At 48.5% G+C, this 17,488-nt stretch overlaps 1 protein-coding gene across 2 annotated transcripts in view; it reads left to right on the plus strand.

Annotated features, from left to right (window-relative positions):
- The first annotated feature begins 259 nt into the window (after nt 1-259).
- The window catches only part of SLA2 (Src like adaptor 2), a 30,083-nt gene continuing 12,854 nt past the window's right edge, over nt 260-17,488 (plus strand). The window contains exons 1-5 of one of the 2 annotated variants that reach the window (XM_045444688.1): nt 260-1,054; nt 4,113-4,246; nt 8,541-8,640; nt 9,001-9,087; nt 11,377-11,480. In XM_045444688.1, coding sequence (XP_045300644.1) covers nt 4,156-4,246; nt 8,541-8,640; nt 9,001-9,087; nt 11,377-11,480 — 382 coding nt within the window. In that variant the 5' untranslated portion in view covers nt 260-1,054; nt 4,113-4,155. Of the gene's footprint in view, nt 1,055-3,338; nt 3,457-4,112; nt 4,247-8,540; nt 8,641-9,000; nt 9,088-11,376; nt 11,481-17,488 lie in introns of those variants that run through there. The other variant, XM_045444689.1, reaches the window with a different exon arrangement.

A 17,488-nucleotide genomic window follows, 5' to 3' on the forward strand; every position in this document is an offset into this window, starting at 1 on the left:
ACTTAGAGAACCACTGTCTTGGTCTTATTGCCCAAAGTGGTTCATGGACCAGCATTGTGGGGTATTGCCTGGGAGTTGTTAGCAGTACAGAATCTTAGGTCCCTCCCCAGACCCACCAAACTAGAATCTGCTATTTAATAAGATCCCCAAAGGAGAGCCTGGGTGGCTCAGTTGGTTAAACTTCTGAGTTCAGCTCAAGTCATGATCTTCCTCTCTCTCTGCCCCTCCCCCAGTAGTGTATCTGCTCCCTCTCTCTCCTTCTCTCCCTCCCTCCCTCCCTCTCAAAAATAAATACTTAAGATCCCCAAGGAATACCTATACACATTAAAGATTAGGACACATCACTCCAAGGCAGTGTTTCCCCCAAAGCCAGTCAAGGGAATCTCTTGGGAGTGTACAAAATTCAGATTCCTTGGCTTTCCTCTGGTGACTTGGACACAGAAGATGGGGGATCCCACGAATCTGATACCAGCGAGAGACTCAGGTGATTATAATGGTCAGGTAAGCATGGGAAACTCCTCACTTACCTCAGTTCCATGTTCCTCAGGCAAGACCAAGCCACAAAGCCAGAGAAAAACCTCTCCCTCTAGGATGACAAGGCAGCTGCTTCTCCTTTAGAAACAGGAACTTGGGGAAGGTGGCTCCTTGATGGTCTGTGATGCCGTCAGAGGAAATGGGTGGTTGTGAGAACCACAGAGCCTGCAGATGTGAGCTGGGAGCCCCAAAGACCCTATGATAGAGCTCAAAGAGCCCCGAGCCTTCTTCCCTGGCCTAGCTGTGCTTGGGAGGGCTGCCCAGTTGGGGGTCTCTAAGGAGCATGAGTCTCCTTTCTCATCCCAGGTGTACAAATTGCTGAGCACTGCAGATGCAGAGCTACCCACAACGATACCAAGAGCATCTCTCTGAAGACACTCCCAAGCTGAGGGGATTCTGGGTGCCCTAGGACTAAGGACTTTGGAAGATGTCCAGAAGGGCCCTCCAAAGCCCTATCCTCTCCAGCCAAAGCATGCATCTAAGCTGAGCCCTGGCCCCAAGCTTTGATGACTGGAAACCAGTAAGTATGTTTGCTTGGTATGTAAGCTTGGTATGTTTGTAAGTATGTAAGTATGGTCTCAGGACTATGAGGAAGGATGGTCCCCCCAGAGGCTGAGAGTGAGCTTTACAGTGGAGGAAGGAGTTCCAGGAAAAGAAGTGGTTCTGTTGAGGATGTAAGGGGGTGGTTTTGAGGGTCCCCAAAGGAACCCCTGCCTTTGGCCTCCCCTGCCCCCAAAGCATTACATTATTTCCTCCAGCTTGTCTTTATGTCTCTTCTGGTCCCATCTCAGTCACCAATTTGCTGTATGATTTTGAACCCCCCTCTGGCTACAGCCTTTCAACGTCAGTGAATGAGAGGAGTCTGGATTATAATCTTTGAAGGCTATAAAGTCTACAATTCCTCTCAAAAGGGTGATACTTCTCAGCGGAGAGAGAGAGAGATCTCCCTTTAGCTTAATCAAATTCATCACTCTTAACCTCTGCCGCTGAGAAATTATCTCCAGAAGCACAAAAACAAAGATGTGGATTATAGACCCAGGCTCTGCACTAACCAGCTACGTGAGAGTGAACACGAGGTTGTTCTCTCTGAGCCCTGATCACTGTACGTGAATGGGTTTTAAAGCTGCCGACCTCTCAAATGATCAAGTGAGAAGATCAAAAAACAACTGTAGGCAGTGTGCTGATCTCAGCAGCCTTTACTGTTTTCCCTCCACCCACTGGCCTGGGCCCCCTAGAAAGTGCCTTGCACATAGTTAATTTTTCAAAGACTTGTGCAATTAATAATTAGATTCTCTCTAAAGTTTTGGCCAACGTCTCCTCCTTCTAGGCCTGCACACCCCGTGGTCTTCATTTGCCCCCAGGAAGTGCCCTGGCCCTGACCAGGCCAGGTGAAGGGAGATGGCAGAGGTCTGGGGAGCTTCCAGCCTCACTGTGGCTCTCCTACCTCTCTTGGGTCCATCCCCCAGCTCCACTTGCTGCAGAAAGAAGTCTCTGGGTTTAGTAAAGTTGGTGACTATGGTGACTTTGTCTTGTTGAAGGAGGGAAAAGGAAACTAACCTTTACTGAGCACTCTATACCAGGCTCCCCGACTTCTCCCCACAACCTAGTTGGTACTATAGTTGGTACTATCCCTGATTCAAAGATGAGACAGAGGTTATGTGCTTTGCCCAAGGTCACAAATGGAACCTGGTTGGTCTGAATTAGTCACTCATGCTACCCAGGAAAGATTTCTCTCTCAGATTTTTCTGGACTTGTGTCTGCACAGTTAAGCATAGAGCTTGTATCTGATACCCAAGGGGAAAGGAAAGGCTGGTGAGCAACAAGAATGTTCAAACCCTGATGTGAAGAGGAGCCGTAGCAGTGAGGGCATTAGAGCCCATTTCAGGCTGTCACAGCTTCAGGATCCCAAAGTCTGAGCAGGAAGTAGGTGCTGGAAGCCATTTCCTGAAGATGGGCCTATTTTCTATTAAAGAGCTCCATCCTCATGAGTACTGAACTCTCCATGATGATGACAGAAACCCATACTTAACCAGGCATGGTGAAGGGTTCAAAGGCAAGGCCAGTGCTATGTCACTGTGCCATTCTGTGATCTCCTCCAGAGAACCAAACTGGAATAATTATTCCAGTCTCTACTGAAAAGGATGGAACCATCTGAAAGAATGAAACTACCTTCCTGAATTACTTTAATAAAGTTTTTGAAAAAATTAGCATTACCCTAGAAACCTGGGAATTAAAATGATTCTAGGGATGCCTGGGTGACTCAATCGGTTAAGTGTCCGACTTTGGCTCAGGTCATGATCTCACGGTTCATGAGTTTGAGCCTTGCGTTGGGCTCTGTGCTAACAGCCCAGAGCCTGGAGCCTGCTTAGGATTCTGTGTCTCTTCTCTCTCTCTGCCCCTCCTCCACTTGTGCGCTCTCTCTCTCTCTCTCTCTCTCTCTCAAAAATAAACATTAAAAAAAATTATTCTAAGGATAAGACACTTGTCCAAAGAGCTAAAAATCACTTTGGTCCATTTAGCTAATGTGTGTTGAGTGCCTTTTATGGGCCAAATGTCTCATGAAATGTTGAGGAAATAGGCAAAAAGAGATCTTTGTACTCATTGAGCCATAGAATAATGGCAAATTAAACAAGTAAACACTCTAATAAATGAATAATTAAAACTTGGGAAGGGGGCACCTGGCTGCCTCAGTCAGTGGAGCATGCAACTCTTGATCTCGGGATTATAAGTTTGAGCCCCACATTGGGTGTGGAGATTACTTAAAAAATAAAATCTTAAAACAACAACAAACAACAACTTGAGGAGCACAACAGGGAGTCGACAGAGAGAGTGGCCTCTGGTGAAGTGACATTCAGGACACAATAAATGAAACGGCCCTGGCCAAGCTTTTCTCATGCCTTATCTCTTGGACCCGGATGTTGGGTATTGTTATCCCCATTTTTCAGATGGAGGCAAAAAGCAGGGAAGTGGCTCAACAGCCAATCCCTCCAAAGCCTTATAAGTCATCGCTATGGCATGCAGTCTCCTAGTCATCTTACTTTGCCCTGTGCAAAACAGTGACACTGAGCACTAATAACTGTGCTCAGTGTCACCGTAGCTTGTTGTGACATGAGTTCCCAAGCCTGCTTGGATCCCCACCCTTGCCCACCTCTAACCCTAGCCATGGGTCCTGTCATTGTGCCCTGCCACCCAGTGGCAGAATGTGATCCCACATCAGGAAATAGTTCAGAGTAGGCCTGTCATAGGAATAATTGCTGAGGGCTGGGGGATTCAGGGAAATCTTGCCAGGGAAGGGAGGGATCCAGACAGGCCCCAAGAGGGAAAAGGACATTCCAACCAGTGGGCCACATAGGCAAAAGCCCAGAAAAAAAAGAGTAGAGTATGGCTGCAGTGTAGAAAAGGTAGGCCTGCCAGAGAAAATGGTCTAGTTGCAGAGAGCCTCCTGAGTCTGGTGGAGGGGCTGGAGTCTGGTCCTGCTGGGAGGGTCATCATTCCCTTTTGCCAGCAGGGCTGAACTGGGAAGGGAAAGGGTGTCTGGGTATCCGGGGCCTCTGTGTCCATCACAGTATCTCTTTCAGATTTCCCTTGACCCTGTGCTTCTGAGTGGTCTGCTGAGGAACGATGGGAGGACAGCCCAGCAGAGGGAAAACCCAGCCAAGCCCAAGCTCAAGCCCCTCTGTCCAAGGCCCAGGCCCTGTGCCCACGCAAGCAGGTAGGCTGTGGGCCCTTCCCACACACAGTAAGGTTGCACAGCCCCAGACACCACTGCCTCTGTGGGCTTTCCTGACCAGCCACTCCAGCCTGACTTCAGGTGTCAGTGAGTGCCTGCTGTATACCAGGCCCTTCTGTGTGAACCGTACAGACAGTGTCCCTGCTCTGGGGAAGCTTACATTTCAGCAGTCAGAACATTAAACAACTAGATAAACTAGAAAATGTGAGTAACAGGTGCTAACCAAGAGGGCGTATTAGTCCCCCAGGTGTCTCCCAAGGCTTCCCTACTCCTCAACCAGTTTATTAGGAAATTGAGCTGCTAATTCCAAGACCAAATCTAAGACCAGCTCCACTTCTGTAGCTCTCCAAAGCTGTACTTTCCGGTATAATAGCCCCTAGCCATTTGCAGCTATTTAAATTCAAAGTAAGATTAATTAAAATGAAATTAAATATGTGGCTCCTCAGTCACATCAGCCACATTTCAAGTGCTCAGTTGCCATATGTAGCTAGTGTTTACCTATTGGACACCACAGTTTTATAACACTTCCATCATCACAGAAAGTTCTATTGGACATCATTGCTGCAAAGTGTCTCTTCTTAGCCTGTACAATATTTGGAACAAAATTAAAGGCATGGTAATTGGAAGAAACTGGGATATATAATGCATACGCTGAACCTACAACTATGACTTTTAAGATAGTCCTGACTGAAAATGCCCATTTTTAGGACAATCAAAATATCCTAGAAATTCTAATATTTTGGTATCAAAACTATAGCCCCAGTTTGTTTCTTGTTCCCCCAAACAACCCACAAATAGTTTCTCGAATCACATCCTGATTTGGGGTTTTGATGGTGTATTCATCAGGGTTCTCCAGAGATACAGAACCAATAGGGTTTGTGTATGTGTGTGTGTGTGTGTGTGTGTGTGTGTGGACACAGAATTTATTTTAAGAAATTGCTTCATGCAATTGTGGGGGCTGGCAAGTCTGAATTCTGCCAGATAGGCTGACAGGCTAGAGACCCAGGGAAGAGTTAAGATTGTAGTCAAGTCTGGGGGCAGAATTCCCTCTTGCTTTAAGAACCTCAGTCTTTTTGTTTTAAGATCTTCAACTGACTGGATGAGGACCACCCACATTATGGAGAGTAATCTACTTTATTCAAAGTCCACTGATTTAAATTGTTATCTCAGGGCACCTGGGTGGATCAGTTGGTTAAGCATCTGACTCTTGATTTTGGCTCAGGTCATGATCCCAGAGTCATGGGATTGAGCTCTACATTGGACTCCAGGCTCTGTACTGAGCATGGAACCTGCTTAAGATTCTCTCTCTCTCACTCTGCGTCTCTCCCCGACTCACAAACATTCTCTTGCTCTCTCTAAACAAACAAAACAAACAAACAAACAAACAAAAAATTGTTATCTTCACACCAACATCTAGACTTCTAGACTGGTGTTTGACCAAATATCAGGGTACTGTGGGCCAGCCACATTGACACATAAAATTAACTATCACAGATAACAAATTACTCTAAACCAAGCAGCACTTTTAGGAGGACTGACATGGGCACACACTTAAACAGAACTAGGAGACTACGGAGCCAAATACCTGGATGTCTGGGCAGAAGCTATCCCCAATCTGAAAATTCCCCTGCAATAGCTGAGGCCTCTTTCCCCTCCTCAGCCCTGCCCCTAATATCCTCATCTTCCTAATGCCAGCCTCCCACAGGCATTAATGCCCTGGGCTCTGTAGTTCTGTTGGGGAGGCCACTGCCTCTTTGTAGCCACTCAGTCTGCACAAAGAGCCTGGGGCCCACCAGGCTGAGCAGGAAGAGACCTGGAAACCACACAGACCTCCCCCTCATTTCCTCTGAATCTAGCCACAGGCCACGGCCCCAATGCTGCTCTGAGTCATGCCCAGGCTGCTGAGGGGGCTGACCTCCGGCAGGTGCTCTGGGGGTTCTCCCTGCCTGTGAGACCCGAGGGGAACTGTGTTCCTCTCTCTGACAGGGTCTCCAGGGGGAAGGGTGGGCCTCTCTCTTGGTAGGTCAACTCCTGGTCCCAGCAAGAGGACAGATTTGGGGCAGCCCCTTCCATGAGTCATTTGTCCATCAGTCTTGCATCTGTTCAGAATCTACCAAGGCTCTACCACATGCCAGGCCTTGTGCCGGGACCAAGGGACATAGAATGGACAAGATAGGCACAGCCCCTGCCTTCAGAGACAGTCAAGGCCCAGAGACAGGAGCTAAACCAATAGTCAGTTGCAGTTGTTATATTTTGGTGACAGTGTGTTTTAAGGGGTTCTTATTGAAAGTGTGTGCTGAGGGACTCATCACAAAGACTTCACCAAGAAGGGACATTTTATCCAGGGAGTGAAGGATGAAGGCGAGTTGTCCAGGAGGATGGTCAGTGAGTGGGACAGCAAGCATATGCAGCTCAGTAACAAGTAGGGGTGCAATTCCAGGGCTTCCAGGAGGCAAAGGGGTCCTTCCAGGCCATCCTTGTTGAAGGATGCCCTCCACAAGACTTGCTTGCATTGTTTACCTGGGCATCAGGCATTTTCAGGCATCAGGCATTTCACTGCACCATGTGATGGCCAGGCCCTGTGCTATATAGACAGCTCTGAGGAGCTCCATTCTGTGGTCACCATGTGGATCGGCACATGTGTCTGGGAGGACATGTAGGAACCAGGTCCCTTTCTGGGAATGCCGTGTCATTCTTCCCATGTCCACCTGGAGCCTAGGCCCTTATATCACACAGTGTCCAAATCTGGGTCTGCCCTACCCATCCCCTGGGTCCTTGTCTGTTCATCTGCTCTCCCTTCCCCATCTCCTGGGGCATCTGTCTAGAAGGCTTCATAGAGCCTGCTGAGGCCTTGGATCCTTCAGGAGCATCTATGAGACAGATAAACTTTTCTTGCTGACCTTGATTGCTTTTCATAGCTTGATGCACTGATGTGCTAACAAGTCTGTCTCTCTTTTCCCTTTGTTTCAGAGACCCCTGATGAACTGGGATAAGGAGGAAGGAGAGGGAGGGACACTGGATGTGGGTGAAGTGGCTCTCAGCAGCCTGTGGAGGGCAGGGTTTTCAGGATGAGAAGGCCCAGACAGATATCAGGAGGTCTAGTTAGAATGGGCAGGCTGATCCCTAAGGTGGACGAAGGATGTACATCCTGTGCTGAGGGAGCTGCTTGCCACCTACCATCCAACCTCAAAGTTGGGCCTCATGACCACCGTGTCTTTGGGACCAGTCCTGGTGTGATAGGGCAGGGGTAAGGGGAGGCTTAGCATCCTCTGGCTCCATGGCTTCCTCTCTGAATGTCAGTGTCCCAAGAGAGTCTGGACTTTTTGGTGAGGTGCTACAGCTGTCCAGCCAAGTCCCCCCAACTTGGGCCCATGAGTAAGCCACAATGGTCACCCAACCCAACAGTGCCCCATGGGAAGAGGGACAGGGAATGCCATAGAAGCTACGTCTGGCACAGTACCCTACCTCATCTCAGTTGCTTTGCTGAGCAATGGGGCTGACCAGAGAGGACTACCCCGGAGCTTGTGAGGGCTGAGGTGATGCGTGCAGCACCCAGTCAGATCCTGACACTCAGCAGCCACTCAGTAAGGGATGGCAGGCATGCGGCCAGGATGCTTGACTGGGCCACATACACTTGCTGAGTGTTTACTCTGGGCCAGGCCTGGTATAGTGGGCCCCTGGGACCCCTAGTTTTCTCGGCAGCACAGACCTACACCTGTCATTTTGGACAAAGACCATGGGAGAGCCATGCTCCCCACATGCATGGCATTGTGGAGTTACAAAGCCTGTACACATCTGTGATTTCATTGGCTCCTCCAGGAGTCCTCCTCCTCCTATGCTCACCCTGGACTTCACCCCTCAAAGTTAGTCCATCCAGTGCCCATGTCATTAGAACTTGTAGAAACTGAGCTCAGAGATCTGTGCTGATAACCTGATTAGAGCTGTAGTTTTTAAGTTTGCTGAGCAGGGGAATCCTTTTATCAAAATCTTCTTGAAGATCTCCATATAAAAGAGGATTATAGCCAGGGGCCCCACTCCTCTTGACACACTAACCTATTCCCTGAGGTGACTCCAAAAGATGTCTGGGCACTCCTAGGGCTCTGCAGAGGCCCACTGCAAAGGCTTCAGATTCCAGGGTGACCCTCTTGGAATCCCAGCAGGCATGATCCCCAGGGTGCCCATGAGGGAGTTGATTGTGGAAGCCCGGACTCCACTAGACTTCACATGTGGAGGGAGGACTAGCCAAAAAGGTGACCATCTCTGTCCCTCTATGCAGAGAGAAACAGGGCCACAGCTGTGGCCCTGAGCAGTTTCCCGGTAGGCGAGCACACACAGCTGTCGCTGAGACTGGGGGAGCCGTTGACCATCATCTCTGAGTAAGTCCTCCTGCGGGGAAGGATGGGGTGCTCTGCTTTCTCTCCCTGACACCTGAAGATACACTATTGGGAGAAGGGGCCCTTCCCTCCAGAAGAAAAGAGCATGGCCTTTGGTGCTGAGCTCACATATGGCCCTAATGATTTCAGGAAGCTTGACACACCTGCAGAAAGAAACAGTAGATGGGCAGGGCCTTGCAGGGGGCCCTGAATCCTGCCATCTATTGCCCAGGAGGTACCAGCACTGGGTGGTACAAGGAAACCTGGGAATCACAGGTGGGATAGGTGGCCAGCCACAGGAGCCAGCCTGGTGGGTCCTCATGAATCCTAAATGAGCAGTTCCCCTCTCCTTTCTCTCTCCAGAGATGGAGACTGGTCGACGGTGGTGTCAGAAGTTTCAGGCACAGAATATAACATCCCCAGCATCCACGTGGCCAAAATCTCCCATGGGTGAGTTCACACCCCAGGCCCTGACTTAAGGGAACTTCCTGCTTTCTCTTCCCACAAGCATATCCTTTATGGCCAGTCCTATGCTGAGCAAAACTGGGGAGAGGGGAGAATCAGGCCTGGGCCCTGCCCTCAAGAAGAGTGAACAGCTAGCCCTCTCAGGTCAGCCTGTGAGACTTGGGAGCCCGGAGGAGGGGGCTCAGAAAGGCCCCATAGAGATGTCTTCTGGGCTTTGGAGGGTGGCCAGGAGTTCAGTGAAGGTGAATGCCGAAAGGGAGTAGCCTTGAATATGTGTCCTAAATGTCCTGAGGCAAGAAAATGGAGGGGTGGTGCCCCACAACTTAACAAGCCTGTCTAAGAGGTGCCTCGAGGGAAGGCAGGACATGGGGGATGCAGGGTCTCTTACAAAGTGTGGGCCACTGCTCTCCGAGAGTGAGTGACAAAAGAAACTGACTCCAGAGCAAATTCTGAGAGAGAAAGGAAGTGAACTGCCTTTGGGTGGGATCTACCTGCATAACATGGAGTCATACAAGTACACTGTGTGTGACAGCCACTCTTCTGAGAGAAAGTACAGCTCTGGCACTGGGTGGCCTTCCTCTTCTGAGGCTCATGGGGATATCTGGCTCTGATGAGAGTAGTGCAGGGATCCTGAGACCTGTGGACATCTTGTAGAATAAACTCACACGGAGGTTGTCGGCATCCAGGTGAAACCCGTCTTGCCCACGTTTTTCCTAATAGCCTGGCCCTGCTGGCAAGAGATTTTGCATCTCCAGTGTGGTACTGAAGTTTCAGCCAAGGAAACACTGACCACCTCCCAGAGTCCCCTTCCCTTGCCTTTCCATCTAATTTCTGGTGTTTGTAAGTCACATGAATGGCTTGTTTTATTTACTATAAAACTAGGCTAAGTTTGTTACTGGCACCAAGCAAGTCATGGCTTCTCTGATTTATTTACTTGGAATTGACTCAACTCTGACTTTGGCCTTGACTGTGGAATTTCACACGATGACAGGGAGGCAGCCATTTCCATTGAGTTGGCTTCTGAAGGTTTTCCCAGGGACCATAGGGCATGGCTCTGGGGACATTAGAAGGCTGATGGACTAGTAAGCCAAAAAAATTCCTGCAAAACCACCAAACTTTCCACTGTGGTTAAGTCCTTCATGAACATATAGGTGAAGGATTAAGTGAAAGGAGAAAGGAAAACAGAGGACCAGAGTAATCAACAATCCAGCAATGAAAGAGGCACCGAGGAGTAGGTTATGAAGATCTGTGCTTTGGGAGGCACATATGATGATTGATAGGCTGCATGATTTTTCCCAAGATTTTAGAATGTCTTGAACATTCTAGTTCCAGCATTTCTACCCACAATAAGCTCCAGTGGGAGTTAGATTTCACTGATAATGAATACATGTTCACTCACATGCCTTTTTGACTACAAAGTTAAACTTTAAAACATTCAAATAAAATACTTACTAAAATTAAAAACAAGGGGTGCCTGGGTGGCTCAGTCGGTTAAGTGTCCGACTTCGGCTCAGGTCGTGATCTCAAGGTCCGTGAGTTCGAGCCCCGTGTCGGGCTCTGTGCTGACAGCTCAGAGCCTGGAGCCTGTTTCAGATTCTGTGTCTCCCTTTCTCTCTGACCCTCCCCCGTTCATGCTCTGTCTCTCTCTGTCTCAAAAATAAATAAAGGTTGGGGCGCCTGGGTGGTGCAGTCGGTTAAGCGTCCGACTTCAGCCAGGTCACGATCTCGCGGTCCGTGAGTTCGAGCCCCGCGTCAGGTTCTGGGCTGTTGGCTCAGAGCCTGGAGCCTGTTTCCGATTCTGTGTCTCCCTCTCTCTCTGCCCCTCCCCCGTTCATGCTCTGTCTCTCTCTGTCCCAAAAATAAATAAACGTTGAAAAAAAAAAATTTTTTTTTAAAAAATAAATAAAGGTTAAAAAAAAAATTAAAAACCACAACAAAATAAAACAGGCAATTATTGGAAAGGTAAAGGCTTGGAAAGGTGAGTGGCTAGCATAGGGGTACTGGAGGAGCTGGGCAGTGATAGAAGAAAGTCTGTGATCACCTCACCTACCCCTAGCCCCAACGACTTGGAAATGAGGTCTCCAGGTAGAAAAACCTGGGACTGACCCCATGAGGTTATCCTCTGAGGTGTCTGGAGCCAGGACTAAGGCAAAGCTGGGGAGCCCTTGGAGACCATGTACAGTTGGAACTCTGAGGTCCAGAGATGGAGGAGGGGTGGAGTAGAGTCTTGGCCCATCCCCACTCCAGGGTGACTTCTCTCTGTCCCTCCCCCAGGTGGCTGTATGAGGGCCTGAGCCGGGAGAAAGCTGAGGAACTGCTGTTGCTGCCTGGAAACTCCGGAGGGGCCTTCCTCATCCGGGAGAGCCAAACCAGGAGAGGTGGGTAAGCTCAGTCCTGGCTTGTCCTTTGAATGCTGAGAGTCAAGTGTGAGGTGACTTGGGGATAGAAGTAGAAGGCTGGATGTGAAGGGCTATAGTACCTGGCTTTGGAGTTGGGCAGTCTGGCTGACTGACACCAGGTTGCTGCCACAAGAGCCCATTTATAAAAGTGGGTGTGAATGGTCCACAGTGGGGATCCGGGCTCAACCTACACTTTGGCAACTGGGTCTTGTAATAGAGTACAGTCACATGATTTCCCTGCCCTGACCAGCAATGATTCCTTCCTCCCCAAAACACAACCCAATTCTGATCTCTTGGCAAAAAGTTGTCAAGTTCACAAGGTCTCTGTACTTTGGTTCACCATCAGTCAGAACTAGAAAACTCATTGGAAGTCAGCTCTTGGGGCTCCTGGGTGGCTCAGTCAGTTAAGTGTCCAACTTCGGCTCAGGTCATGATCTCACAGCTTGTGAGTTTGAGCCCCACATCCGGCTCTGTGCTGGTAGTGCAGAACCTGGAGCCCGATTCGAGTTCTGTGTCTCCCTCTCTCTCTGTCCCTCCCCTGTCCCTGCTCACCTTCTGTCTGTTTGTCTCTCTCAACAATAAATAAACATTAAAAAAAATAAAAAGAAGTCAGCTCTTGATCTTCTTCTTTCTGCCATATAGATGGGGAAGATGAGGAAACAGAGGCCCATAGAGGGGTAGGGACATGTCACATTGCACATTCATATGGGACTTCTCCCATTTCAGGTTCAGGACCTTTGCAAATAAGACACAAAGTTGATAGAGTCTGTCTCTGATGCCCTGCCTCCCTCTGAGGTGCTGTCCTGAGACCCTTACAGTGAGGGCAGAGAGGGATGTTGAAAGAGTGGCTGTGCTGACGTTTATGTTAGACCTTTTTGTGCCTTCAAACTACCCTGTGGGGGATGGTATTTCCACTGTCCCCATTTTATAGATGAGGAAAGTGAGGCTTAGAGAGGAGAAATGATCTGCCTGGAGAGACATGACTAAGTGTGAAGCTGGGATTCAAACTCAGCTGAGGTCCGTCTCACTTCAGACTCCCAAGAAAGGTCCATGTGTCACAATAATGGCAAAACTGCAAGTGCAGTGGAAGCCTAGGGAGGAGATACTTAGGAGTGAGGACAGGCCTCCTGTGCTTGCCCTAATTTGAACCAACCATGGTGGGTTGTCAGGGTCCTTTGCTCCCAGTCTCCTTCCTGAGGCCCCCTTCAGCACATCTTTGCCTCCCTTCACCTTTCTTCAGAAGCTCGTTAGATTGACTTCTCCCCAGCCCCTCTGATACTTTCCAGGCAGCATCAGCAACCCACCCTCACACCCAAAGGCTGGCTGAGACTGGGGCTGGCCTGAGTGCAGCAGCTGCAAACAGGAAACCACAGCAGTGGGGCTAACTGGGACAAGGGTGCTGCAAACCAGGCCCCAGTGATCTTGAGAAGCCACAGGAAGTGTTCCATGTTCAGCTGCCCCATCCCCACCCCTTCTCTGGCCAGGTTTAGCCACAACCGCATGGTGACCAGCACTTACTGCCCCTTTCCTAAGAAAGAAAATATGCAGGAGGAATTGGCTGGGAAGTAAAGGAGAAAGCAGATAAGGATCCATAACGATCTTTAAAGATCCATAAACATCCACATGATTACTGAGATTAAGGTTAGATTTGACTCTGAGCTTTCCCATAGCCAATCCCAAAAGGAGGTAGATCAGAATGCAGCTCTCATTATCAAAAAAGGAAGAGCTTTGTCAGTTCTGCAGGAAAGGCAATGGTTTCCCCAGTACTAATTTCTAATCTGTCATCTGAGGCTTCCTTTAGGGCAGTGTTTGTCAAGCTGCAGATTGAAACCCTTTTGTGGGCCAAGAAATTAGTTTAATTCAGTGGTTTTAGAGCAGTGTGTCTGAAATCTGAGTGGCCATCAGAATCACCTAGAGGACTTAAAACAAAGAACTGGCCAAACACCCAGATTTTTGTTTGGTGGGTCTAGGGCAGAACCTGATAATTTGCCTTTCCAACAAGTTTTCAGGTAATGCTGTTGCTGCTGCTCTGGGGACCACACTTTAAGAACCATTGATTTAGGGGCACCTGGTTGGCTCAGTCGGTAGAGCATGTGACTCTTGATCTCTCAGGGTCATGAGTTCAAGCCCTATGGTGGGCATTGAGAGAGAAAGAGAGAGAGAGTGTGAGTGTGTGCACACTCGAGTTAAGGGAAGGGGCAGAGAAAAAGGGAGAGAGAGACAATCCCAAGCAGGCCTGGCACAGACAACAAGGAGCCCTATGTGGGGCTTGAAACCATGAACCCTAAAATCATGCCCTGAGCCAAAGTCAAGAGTCAGAGGCTAAACTGCTCCTACCACCCAGGAGCACCCCCCACCCCCCACCAGCCAAAAAAAATCTTAAAGAAAAAAAAAAAAAAACTAAATGCTGATCTAGACCTTGGCTGCAAGTTGGAATCATCTGCTTTATAAATTACTGATGCCTTGCACCCAACCCCCATGGTTTCTGATTTAATGGGTCAGGGGTGTGGCCTATGCCCTAGAAGATATAAAAGTCCCGCCAGGTGATTCTGATATGCAGCCAGGGTTGAGATCCTTTCATTTAGTGGATCTGGACCAGTGAGTGTTTGAAGTGAAATATAAGCAGAAAACTTCAAGGTGTATCACTGGGGTTGGGAGAAATATTGTTTCATCCTATTTTTGTTTTAAGTAATTTTAAGTGTGTCCTGGGTCACAGTGTAAAATTTCATACTATGGTTTGTAGTAAAAAAAAAAAAAAGTTTGGCACTGCAGCTCTATGAGGCCTGAGTAACATCACAAAACATTGGTTCTCAGACATGAGTGTATAGGAATTGTCAGGGAAATTTCTTGACAATACAGACTCTTGGGCCCCTTCTGACTCTATTTACAGGGCTCAGAGGTCAGAAATCTTCTTCCTTCACAAGTTCTCTGAATGGTTCTTATGTTCTTTTAAGCTTGAAAACCCAGTTCTAATCTAGAGAAACCAGAATTAAGTAGTAAGGGATGATGTTTTTTACATTTACATAATGCATATTGTCATATATAATAGTAATTAACTATTGATTGAGTGAATGTTATCGGGATTGGCTTTTCTTTGTATCAAGGTCCAAACATACATCTGGGAAGGGAATTTGAGTTTGTGTGTGGAACAAGGAGGGAGGCCTAGGGCCTGTGAGCTCCCAAGAACACTACTCAGAGTCTGGACAGAGGAGGGTAAGACTAAGACCTCTCCATCTTCCGCAGAGTCCCTCTGGCGCATCTGTCTATGTTCTAAACCTGGGGGAAATCATGGCAGGGCCCAAGTCAGGCCCCAAACCTTGGTATGTGAAGGGGCACTGATGACTCTGTGGAGGTCACAGGACTGCTCCAGAGGTCAGCACCAGGGTCAGCCCCAACAGCATTTTCCCCCTACCCCCTCACCTTCCTGCTGTCCTACTGTGTGTCTGTTCTGTGATGGGAACTGTGAGGGAGGTTGAGGATCAAGACATGCTTCCTGCCACTGAGGGGCTCACTTCTGTCTATTCTGTCAGCTGGGAAGCACTTGTTGAGCATCTCCTCTGAGTCAGGACTGCTAGATCATGGTTCCTATCCTCAGGCTGCAGACAGTGGAAAGTCCAAGGTGCAATATCCCCAAGGCTATTAGCCTCTCAGAGGCCTCAGCAGATGAAGTTCAGGAGGTCCTGCTAGGTCCGCCTCCCCCCCCACAGCTTCCTATCTGATCCCTCATACCACTATGGACCTCACCCCACCTCCTGGTATCATAATCAGAACAGCAGGGAAAACATGGTGTCTGACCCCAGAGGTCCCTGCAGGCCAAGATGTGACATTGGCTAATGAAGCTAGAGCTTTCTGGAATCCAGGACATTGTACCTCTCTTGCCTTTTTCCCAGTGGATCTCCCTTCAACCCTTACACCCAGTTGTTGTTGTTTTTTTAAAGTAGGCTCCATGCTGGACATGGAGCCCAATTCAGGGCTTGAACTCATGACCCTGAGATCAAGACCTGAGCTGAAATCAAGAGTTGGACACTTAACTGACTGAGCCACTCAGGCACCATCCCACCCCAACCACTTCTGTAGCTACTGTAAACTTATTTTTTAGGTTTATTTATTTATTTTGAGAGAGACAGAGACAGCATGAGTAGGGAAGGGGCAGAGAGAGGAGAAGACAGACAATCCTAAGCAGGCTCCACCCTGTCAGCATGGAACCCAATGTGGGGCTCAAACTCATGAAACCATGAGATCATGACCTGAGCTGAAACCAAGAGTCAGATGCTTAACTGACTGAGCCACCTAGGTGCCCCATAAACTTATTTCTTTTTTTTTTTTTTTTTTAATTTTTTTTTCAACGTTTATTTGTTTTTTGGGGACAGAGAGAGACAGAGCATGAACGGGGGAGGGGCAGAGAGAGAGGGAGACACAGAATCGGAAACAGGTTCCAGGCTCTGAGCCATCAGCCCAGAGCCTGACGCGGGGCTCGAACTCACGGACCGCGAGATGGTGACCTGGCTGAAGTCGGACGCTTAACCGACTGCGCCACCCAGGCACCCCTAAACTTATTTCTTAAATGAAAAAAAAAATGTATGTGGTCTAAGAGCACAAGAACTAAATATTTGAAATGAGGACCATAAAGGAAAATTCCAGCTGTGACATGTGCTAGCAGAACAGCACTTCTTTCCTAGAGTATAAAGATCTAATTACCTATGTCTGGGCCCAGTGCAGTGCTGGCATACAGTAAGTGCTCAAAGAATGTATACTGAATAAGTGAATGAGTGTATGAATGGAAATTGAGGGGAGAGGAGAGGATGGAGAGCTGGGGTAGACTTTCCCCGAATACCATGTGTGCTCATAAATAGTGGTAGGTGCGCAAATAGTGGCAAACCCTCCTCCAGACTGCTTGTAATCATGGCTCTGCCCACCATTTATCGCAGAGATTCATTCAATCATTCAACAAATGGATATTGTATGGTGACTCTGTGCCAACTATTCTAAGCAGCAGGGATGAAACAGTATAAAAAGCAGAATCCCTACCTACAATCCAGTTGGCAAAATGGGCAGTGAACAAATAAATAATAAAGTGTCCGATCATGGTAAGTACCACATAGAAACAATAAAGCAGCATAAGAGGAACAGGGTCATGGGACATGTGCAAGTATGCAAAGTCCTTGTGGTAGATGCATCCTCAGGAAGGGCAGGTGTACCCGGAAGCAGATCCAAGGTCACTGGGAGTCAGGTCATGCAGGGTGTTTCTAGGGTGAGGACTTTGGTTCTCAGTAGGGGAGTGACATAACCTGATCCCTCCACTGCTGCTGAGAGGATTTGGGGGCCAGGTGATGAGGCGAAAGTGGGAAGCCACATGGGAAGTTGTTGCAGGTTCCTTCAGGGTGAGAAGTGGTTGGATTCTGGATATGTTCTGAACGTAGGCAGTAGGGTTTTCTGTCAGCTGTATGTGAGATGTGAGAATGGAAGCAGTGAGGTTGACTCCAGGGTTAGAGCTTAGTAACAGATGGCACAGTGCTGCTGTTTTTCTGAGATTGGAAGATAGAGGAAGGATAAATCAGAACCATCCTTCAGGAGGCTCATGATTGGTTATATGTGTTTTGGGGTGAGGGAGGGTTGAGGGACAGTTGATGGCAGAGCAGGACACAGAAGCACTGGTGCCTGGTCAAGCTTTGAGCTGGGGCTTCTCCCAGGCAGGGAAGGTGTTCTGGAGGGAAGTTGTCTGAACAAAACTGAGTTGTAAAAGTAAGCTGGTGGTTACTCAGGTGGAAGAGTGTTCAATATAAAAGGAACAGTGGGTGCAAAGGACCAGAGGCCTGATACAGGTTATTGGGTGCTTGCTACATGCCAGACACTGCTAAATGCTTTACGTGCTTCACCACTCAAATCCTTGAGGTGATCTGTGAGACTGGGAGAATCATTATTCCCCTTTACAGATGAAGAAACAGATCTGAGAGGTCAAATTATGTGCTTAGAGACACAGCTAGTGA

This window comes from Leopardus geoffroyi, chromosome A3, assembly GCF_018350155.1.
Source record: "Leopardus geoffroyi isolate Oge1 chromosome A3, O.geoffroyi_Oge1_pat1.0, whole genome shotgun sequence".
In the NCBI taxonomy this organism is placed as follows: domain Eukaryota; kingdom Metazoa; phylum Chordata; class Mammalia; order Carnivora; family Felidae; genus Leopardus; species Leopardus geoffroyi.